At 40.3% G+C, this 8,930-nt stretch overlaps 2 protein-coding genes across 6 annotated transcripts in view; both read left to right on the forward strand.

The window, feature by feature from the left end:
• zyx (zyxin) overlaps positions 1-7,402 on the forward strand; it is a 17,488-nt gene extending 10,086 nt beyond the window's left edge. For all 4 annotated transcript variants that reach the window (XM_087179333.1, XM_087179334.1, XM_087179336.1 and 1 more), the window contains exons 3-10: positions 1-59; positions 925-1,020; positions 1,869-2,432; positions 2,741-2,882; positions 3,662-3,831; positions 4,241-4,419; positions 4,960-5,080; positions 5,174-7,402. The exon at positions 1-59 is cut by the window's left edge and continues 220 nt beyond it. In XM_087179333.1, the coding sequence (XP_087035459.1) occupies positions 1-59; positions 925-1,020; positions 1,869-2,432; positions 2,741-2,882; positions 3,662-3,831; positions 4,241-4,419; positions 4,960-5,080; positions 5,174-5,287 (1,445 nt within the window). In that variant the 3' untranslated portion in view covers positions 5,288-7,402. The remainder of the gene's footprint in view (positions 60-924; positions 1,021-1,868; positions 2,433-2,740; positions 2,883-3,661; positions 3,832-4,240; positions 4,420-4,959; positions 5,081-5,173) is intronic.
• Positions 7,403-7,950: 548 nt separating this feature from the next.
• The window catches only part of kel (Kell metallo-endopeptidase (Kell blood group)), a 6,662-nt gene continuing 5,682 nt past the window's right edge, over positions 7,951-8,930 (forward strand). The window contains exon 1 of one of the 2 annotated variants that reach the window (XM_023426448.2): positions 7,951-8,169. In XM_023426448.2, coding sequence (XP_023282216.1) covers positions 8,143-8,169 — 27 coding nt within the window. In that variant the 5' untranslated portion in view covers positions 7,951-8,142. The remainder of the gene's footprint in view (positions 8,170-8,930) is intronic. The other variant, XM_023426447.2, reaches the window with a different exon arrangement.

The raw sequence follows: 8,930 nt of genomic DNA on the forward strand, positions 1-8,930 counted from the left end.
CCCCCCCACCTCTCCCTGCATCCGGTACCAGTATCGCCAGTGCTGTTGGGAACCCACAGGTAAGTCACCATGGTATCTAAATTTGCTTTGGCTGTCTGCATGTTTCTTCCTAGCACTGCATGTCACTGCATTTAGGTGTAATTTGGTAACCAGCGAGGACACTGGAGACATAGTCATGGGACTAAAGAGACTCTGTGGAGGATTGGCAGGAACACTCCCTTGTATATTAAAGATATATAAAGATATAAAAGAACACGGTTTTGTGAGATTTTCCCACAAATTATATTCGCATTAGTCTGGGGTAAATTGCCCAGTTTCACACCTCTAGCAAGATCATTGCACATTTATGTCACTGAAACAGTTTTTTAGACATGCAATCAAAGGTTTATTGTAGATATGTTTATTGTAGGACTCCATTAATTGCGCTTGCAATTGTTTTCCAGGCATTTGATTTTTCTTAGCCAGTTTAAAAAAGTACAGAATTAAAAAGTATCTTGACAGGAACATACCTCATGTTTAAACTGGCAAAGAGCTTTTAAATGCTTCTCAGCAAAAAACCCAATGAATAATTAAACATTCATTCTCTTTCATCCAAGCAGGGAAATAAAATTCAAATGTCATTCATTTATTCATAGTCATCATTAATCACATCATCAAGTTTGTTTGTTTAGTCACTGTTCCAGGTAACTGTGCAAGCACAAACATTTTTTGAACCAGTTTGGATATATTTCATTCTGCAATTTGGAAACGATAAAAAGAATCAAGAAACATAACATCTTGCTAATATGTATATACAGCCTGTAACAGTTCCCCATCATCATCATCCAGCTTTCCATTCTTGACTCATCCATACATCTTTGTTTTGTTTTATTAATGTAAATGTACTTTTCATGACTCTTTTCTCCTTTGGCCTTCCTCTGCCAGAGACTGATGGAGAAGCAGACTAGCTTCGATCAACAACTTGACTCTCTGACCGACTTGCTGTCTGAGATGGAGACAAGAGGACCTTTTAACCCTAAGGTACAAAGCACAGAGGGATGGGGAACAATCTATCACAAATGTATGGCATTAGGACACAGTTAGAAAGGCGTATGTCCTCTGGAGAACTAAAGAGCACATGAGATGGAAAATGACAGCAGACTTTGACTCACAGGAGGCTTGCTGTAGAGAAAGAGAATGAGTCAGACAGAGGTAGGATAAGTGAAAAAACAAGGTAGGTCAGTGGAGGTAGTTTGGAGAGATGCCAGGTTAGTCTTTCCTCATCAGTTCAGGTTGAAAGCTCAATGATAAGTGAACTGCACACACAGCACACCGGACCAAAAGAGAAAACAAAAAGTGAGGTAGCTGGTGATTCACGCTGAGAGAAGAGACACCTACAGAGAGAGAGAGAAAGGGTGATGCACACAGAACAGAGTGGGGAGCATGCGAGTGTGATGAAGCCAGAGTGTGTTGCCAGAGACCCAGTGAGAGGCCCATAAATGGAGAGTGTTTTTATCCAACTGGGAGGTACTGGATCAGGGCAGAATAATGTTGGCTCCAAACCGCAAAATAAATGTCAGCAAGACAAAGCACTTCTGATAAGCTGAAACTGTGGAGCACTTCCAGTGTTTACCTTAATCAAAGTACCTCATTCAATATAATAAAAGTGAATGCTTGCAGCATTTCAGCACGACATGTTATTCACTAGATATGAACATCCCTCCGTGGAGTTCTAGTTTATGGTAAATGGAAGTTTTATGTGACTGAATAAATGCAACACTTGTCCAGAACAGCCTCACACTTAGCATGTCTTTTTGTGTACTTTGTTTTGAGGTAAATGAATCTGTGAAAAGCTAATTTTACTGTTGCGAATGTTGTTTTATCCTCAGTTACCAAGCCAGTATTCTTCAGCACCAGCACCCAAGCCTTCAGCTCCTCCCCCGACTGCTCCCAAACCAGCCCTCTCCTTCCTCCCACCTCCTGAGATGGGAGACCGCCCACCTCCAGCACCTTGGGCCGAGGAACTCAAAGCCAGAACGAACCGTCAAGCCAATCACAACTCTGCACCAAACTCTGCTGCTCAGCCATTTTCTAAGGCCCCAGCAGTGGCGCCCAAGTCTGGTTTTGGAGGAAGAGTGGGAACTTCATCTGCCTCTCTGGCACAAAAACTGAACCAGAATCTGAACCAGACCCCAGCCCCTATCAGTGGAGCACCAAAACCTTCCCCTCCCTCTGCCACCAGCTCTTTCCCTCCACCTCCTTCAGCTCCGCCTGCACCTCCTGCTGCACCAAACAACATGGCTGCTTCCCCAGCGTCTAATCACATAAAGAGTTCTCCCTTTGCCAGTCAAGTGAACACAAACCAAAAGCCTCCAGCTGCTGTGCCTCCTCCTCAACTTAAGATGATGGCATCTCCACCCTCTCAACCAATAAAATCTCCCCCTGCATCAACAGTATGTTCCAACTTTATTTTGGTTACCAAGAGACTATATTTGCATTGCATAAACAATAGAAAGGTCCAGGAAGTACAAATAAATAAAACAACAGATGAGAATTATGCCTTTATGGACATGCACTAACAGTGTTTTTAAGGTAAACTGCTCAATCGTAACTAACAAAATGCTCTATAAGGCATGCTGTATGAAACAATGTAAATAATGTATAGGTCTGTATTAATGGCTTTTTGTGTGTGTGTGTGTGTGTGTGTGTGTGTGTGTGTGTGTGTGTGTGTGTGTGTGTGTGTGTGTGTGTGTATAATCAGCCCTCAGCCCCTGGCCCAGTTCTCATCCCAGGTGGAGGCGTTCCTCTGAACATGAGGGAAGTGGAGGAGTTAGAGAGGATGACCAAGGACTTCATTAAAGACATGGACACACACGCGCCTGTCATCACCTCCCCTCCTACAGGTACACACATTCATTTCTCACTCCACCACTCATACAGCTATACGTTATATTGTTCATATAGTTAGTAGAGAATTGTTGAGCACATTTCTATCTCGCACCATGAACCTAAGTACTAATGTAGATTAATGATAGATGTCAGGGCTTCTAATTGCGGTCATTAAGTAACTGCCTGCATGGACAACCTGCACAAGTTTTTGCAAAAAAAAAAGTTGGGAGAGTTGGGAGTAATAGCTTAGCTTTTTTGATTGGTGACTGTAATATTCTTGGTGAAATTAATGTAGGGAAAAAAATGGAGTACTGCCAATAACATTTTAATATCCCACACTGGAAATGTTCAATACACAAAAGAGAGAAAGAAATGATTTTCTTGTCAGTTTGCTGACTGGTTGCAAAATGCAAAGCCTTATGGACTTTAAGATTTATTCACTATTTATTCTTCATACTCTACAGTTTAAGTGTGATAGGCTTTTATTTATCTCTGCAGTGATGATCTTTCCTCCTTATCCACTGTTTGCTTACAAATGCATCATCTTAACAGACATTAAACTACATCTGTTGTATGATGTCTGAACAGAACTGATGCTGCAGCAAAGAGTTTGTACAACTGGACAAATCCATAACATAATCAGTTTATTATCTGTGGAAAATGCTTACTTTAATACAGGGTAATTGTCTTTTAATCAGCACAAGCTGAGCTATGAAGGAAGATGCATGCATTCGTAAATAATCTTACTCTTTTCAACCTTCTTTCTCTCTGCTTCTCTTTCTTCCTGTTTCAGAGGTTTGTGGGAAGTGTGGCGAGGCTCTGTCCCGTACTCAACCAGCAGTGAGGGCCATGGATAAACTCTTCCACTCCAACTGCTTCTGTTGCATGAGCTGTCAGCGCCCCCTGCAGGGCATGCAGTTTTACGACAGGGATGGCTCACCTCAGTGTGAGGACTGCTACATGGTGAGGACACGAGCAACATGACAATTATTGCACATGCAAAAAACCAAATCATTTTTTGTGTTGCTTTTATCATGAACATAAAACAGTTATGGGACTTTGACCAAATAATTCTGTTTGTTTTAGTATTTATTGTAGCTACAAACTTTCAGTTTCATTATGTTTGTATACAGCCATTAATGAAAGCAACAATAATCTTTTTTCTTGTTACACTTCAGCTACGAAAATAAACAAAACAGGTTTCAATCGACATAATTCTAAGTAAGCACCAAGTATTCAGTCCATATTTAAAGTGATTAGAAAGTGCTAAACAATATTCACACAGCTACTATACCAACTCCCAGTGTGCTTCCAGGTTATTACCTTGTTTCATATTTCTATCTCATCTTATGTTCCTTCTTTTCTTCCTCAGAGTTCCCTGGCAGTGTGTTGCCGATGTGGGGAGAGGATCACAGACCGTGTGCTGAAGGCGGTGGGCCAGTGTTTCCATGCCCACTGTTTCCGCTGCAGCACCTGCTCCTGCGTACTTGAGGGGGCGCCGTTCATCACTGATGACAACAACAACCCCTACTGTGTCCAGGATTACCACAGGTGGCTACTGGTTGTTGATTACTCAGTTATTAGCCTGATGAAATATTACATCTCTATTCATTTCTAATGCAAAGCAATTAGTTCGTTATGCAATGCAATCTGTTTGCCATAGTTTATGGTAATTGAACTGCAATTTTCTTGATTTTGATCTACATAATTTCTCAGCACAAGGAAGCATAAGCTGGCCAAGCATGTGTTTCAAGGACAAATCATTTTTATCACTCTTCCCTTTCATTTAACCTATCAGGATTACTGTGGAGGAAAAGGGCAGCAACAGCACCTCTTCTTCCTTACTTTGTCTGCACTAACAGAAACTTGTTTCTCCATCTCCTGCTGATTAAAAACATTAACACAGCTTGCTAAACTGTGGATGAAATAATGGGGTTTGACAAAGTTGATTAAGGGCCCAGATTAGGCCCAGAATATGTTGAACACATTAGAATATGTTGCTTTAGGTGTTCAGTGACTCTGAAAGTGAATGTGTGAAAATTTGACTGAAGGCCATCAACTAACAGCCACTTTTCCACATCTGTATTCCAGGCGTTTCTCCCCTCTGTGTGTGAGCTGTAACGAGCCCATTGTTCCCGCCCCGGGCAGCGAGGAAACAGTCAGAGTGGTGGCTCTCGACAAGAACTTCCACCTCAAGTGTTACCGTTGTGAGGTAAGATGTTTTGTTATACAAAACCTTTAACTTAATGTTCATCACATAGTGTATTAAAAAGACTGTTCATAAATATATCGATTCGTTCTGCAGGACTGCACTCGCCCTCTCTCCATAGAAGCCGATGAAAATGGCTGCTATCCATTGGATGGTAGGATCCTGTGTATGAAGTGCCACACCCAGCGAGCCAAGCGAGCTGCGCAGTGATTGGCTGAAGCACCATCACTCTGTTTAACTATGAACCAAATCCAAAAGCACAGGATTCACTCAGCTACCGTTTTTGCCTTGGGCTTTACTCAGTATATGTGCGCAGGTGTGAATGTGAATGTGCTGAGTGAAAATGTTTGCATGCAGATACAGTGTAGTATTCCCTTGTCTGTGTTCACTTCAGTGCAGAAGTAATGTACTGCATTGAAATAGACTCTCATCATCTTTTATTCCCAATCTCCAAGTCTCTAATCTCCCATCTCGCCTTCTTTGTGAGCTAGAGCGTATTTTTTGTGCCAATTCTATGTTTACTCTAAAATTTCCAGCAGAACTTGCACAAGAACAGTTTGGTCAAAAGAGCAGTCTGATAAATATACAGTTGCCTTTCTCTATCTCTCGCCTAAACATTGTTAGTAGCACCATTTACTGAGATATTTCCATCTTAAGACTTTAACTGGCTGGTCTCTTTCCCTGTGAACATTGTAGCTATGCCGATGTTGCTGAGACAGGTTGTTAGCATAGGGTGAGGAGTATCAAGAACCTCCCATTTGACTATTGCACAGATTTCACCACTCTGGTTGGCTGTTGATAGAGCATATCTTTCCACTTTGGCTGTTGCTGTGCCTGCAAGCATGGTTAATGATGCTTCCCTTTGCTTTATATCAGCCAATCTACTCTGATAGCATTTTAAAGTCATCTAGGGCTAAACGTTGACTGCAAAAAAGATAAAAACAGTGAATGTTGCTCTAGGTTTTTTTTGTGATGTGACTGATCATTTACAGGCATGTATTGAATTATGTCTTGTTGCTTTTCATTATCTGATCATACTGTATAAGGGCAAGATTAGAAAAAAATCTGCCATTTTCTTTTCAAAAATAGTTTAGAGCTGATTGAACAGTGTTAAGTATTTTTAGATGCATGCTTTTTGGATGCAGAAATTATGAACAAACAGATTAGCACAGATTTGCTACGCACAGATTCCATTCCAGGGATCTCATAATTTAAAAACAGTGTAGTTAAACATATCAGCTGCATGGCTGAAAACAGGACCTATTATGTGATTGTTGCACAGTTTCATAGTGAAATAAAATACCCTTTTTAGCGTCACTTTGACTCTAAAGCCCCTGCACATGATACATTTTTAGTAAACACCATCTAGAAACATAGTAGTGTAGTTTTTGATATGCATTTTCTTGGAATCTTTTGCTTTAAATAATATAATTTAAGGACTTTTTTTTCTATTATGTATTAAGGTTATATGTGTACCAGTGCTAAAATAACCGGACAGTAGATCAGTAGAGGTGGTAGATTTGAGCTTTAGGTAAGAGATGTTAAAACATAGTGACCAAAACCTTTGCAAGATACTAAAACAATTACACGGGATTCAATGTTTTGACATTAATGTGTGTTTTTTTTTTTTTAATCACCTTTATTGTGTTTGAGCCCGTTTTGCGTTTTTTGGTCTTGATCTATTCTGTTGATACAGTAAATACCACTATTCTTTCCATTATTCATCTTTTGTACTTCAGTCTGCTCATGGGGGTTATATACTATTTTATTCTTATGTTACTGTACTGTATTTCATTGATACATGCCTACAATTATTTGTTTTCATTTTTAACCTGGCAATGTGCCTTCTCCACTCTCTTGTATTCCATTGTTCCTTTCGAATTGAGCCTGATTTGCAGCCTCAGAATTGCGTTGAGCCTGGTGCAGTATAACACCAGAATGACTAACAAAACATGGCAATAGTGACTCAGCATTGCATGATAACTGTGTAGGCGGTGGTGGCGGTGGTGGCGGCATTTCCTCTAGTATTATGTCTTTTGTTTGCACCAACTATTCCACCTTCATGGCCCTGCTGTTATCCTCACCATGTGATATTATACATGCGATGATGCCTTCACAGTTGCATATATCTGGCATTTTGTTGTTATGTTATGTCCCATTGTATTACATGCAGATGCCTTGTCTTTTCATATAACTTTTTTATAAATTCCTGTTTGATATGTGTGAATGTGTATATGTTTAAAAACATTATTTAGCCCCACCCCTCACTCCTCTGGCTGTATTAAAAGATAAACAACTAAATAAATAAAATGCTAAATACCACAAGTTTTTCTCATCTTTAAGCAGCACAATTATAGAGTTATGAACTCACACGGTACATGAAATATATCAGTATTGAAATAGTGTATTAAAGAGTTTGTTGTGCTTATTTGTGCCACCATATTCTCTCTTTGGCTGGCTTCCATGTGACATCCATTAAACGTGTTAATGATGTGCTACGCTGTTACATGACCTCCAGGACGCCAAACCGCTCTATCAGTTGTTGCCAGCCATGTGTTGCACTGATAATGACGACATTGGACATGTGTGCATGTACGTCTAAGTGTGTTTACTTTCCAGGAAGAAGTGCTTGCCCTCATTCAATGCAAAGCAACAATGTGTAACCAAAATCAATGTGTCGGCCTTGACTTACCAGTCCTAGCCTTTTGTTCTCCAGCCTTCGACCCTGCAGACGGGTGGAAAAGTGAAAATACAAGCTGGAATCTTCATTTAGAGTTTCCTGTGAGTTCACAAACTACAAAACATCCCCATGAATGTCCCTGAGTGAAACCATAGTCTTTGCTTGATTATCTGGGTTTGAGAGAGTGGAGAGTAAGACGTAGCTTAGAGTTGTTTTTATCAGTGTCAGATGAGAAGAGAAGTGAGTGATGTAAAGAGATAGAGAGCTGAGATGACAGCTGTTTGGAGGGGCAGCAGGAGGAGGTGCACACAAGAAACATCAAACGTAAAAGACAGAGGATGCAACAAGCTGGAGAAACACAAAGCAAGACATCCATATACTAAGAATGAGTGAAACGCCAATAGAGCTTGAGGTAAGAACTTCACCAAAACAAGAAGTTTGCCATGTTGTTATGAGGCTGTGTTTACCGTGTTCACATGGTAACGAGGCTGATGTGAGTTTTAGTTGCTGGAAACTGGATCAGAGCCATTCATGTTGCTGGGAAATTATATTATTCAAGTTCTGTGGTTTTGAAGTCACTGAGTGAGGTCAGCAGTGTGCTCACACTGTGCTGAATATAATGTTGGAGGCCAAAAGGCAATTTTATATTGTTTCAATCAGCATTTTCCAGTAACTTTGGCAAATGTTCGAGTTAAGACGACGAAAACACACTGTAGACATGCTGCTGATATTAACATGCATCATGATTCTACTGTACTGTAAAGTAATATTTGAATATGTCAGTGGGGATGTTTAAGTCAAATGAAATACATTAATTCATAACTTTGTAATGAGTTTATTATCATGTGGCAGCTCTTGATAACATTTGTTGATATCATATCAGTTGTTGGTTGTTTGTCTGATCAGAGTGGGCTCTCACAAGCCAGCAGTGAAATGTTGAAAATGATGAGAGGAGACGAAAGATCAGGGACGGGACAAGACCAGAGCCCTCCTTCACGTGGTCACTTTTTTTTCTTTTTACATATTTAGCACGTTTTGTGGCCCATCAATCGTGATGTTTGTGTGATGGTCCTGTAGATTTATGATGACATATGATCACATAGCCTGTTGTTTAATATGTGTGTATATGATAGTCACTATTTGTGAGGAAATAGTTACATCAGTGACCCCCCC

Source organism: Seriola lalandi, unplaced genomic scaffold (genome assembly GCF_002814215.2).
Source record: "Seriola lalandi dorsalis isolate HSWRI2012SDOR001 ecotype SW California unplaced genomic scaffold, Sedor1 jcf7180002054825, whole genome shotgun sequence".
Classification (NCBI taxonomy): Eukaryota; Metazoa; Chordata; class Actinopteri; order Carangiformes; family Carangidae; genus Seriola; species Seriola lalandi.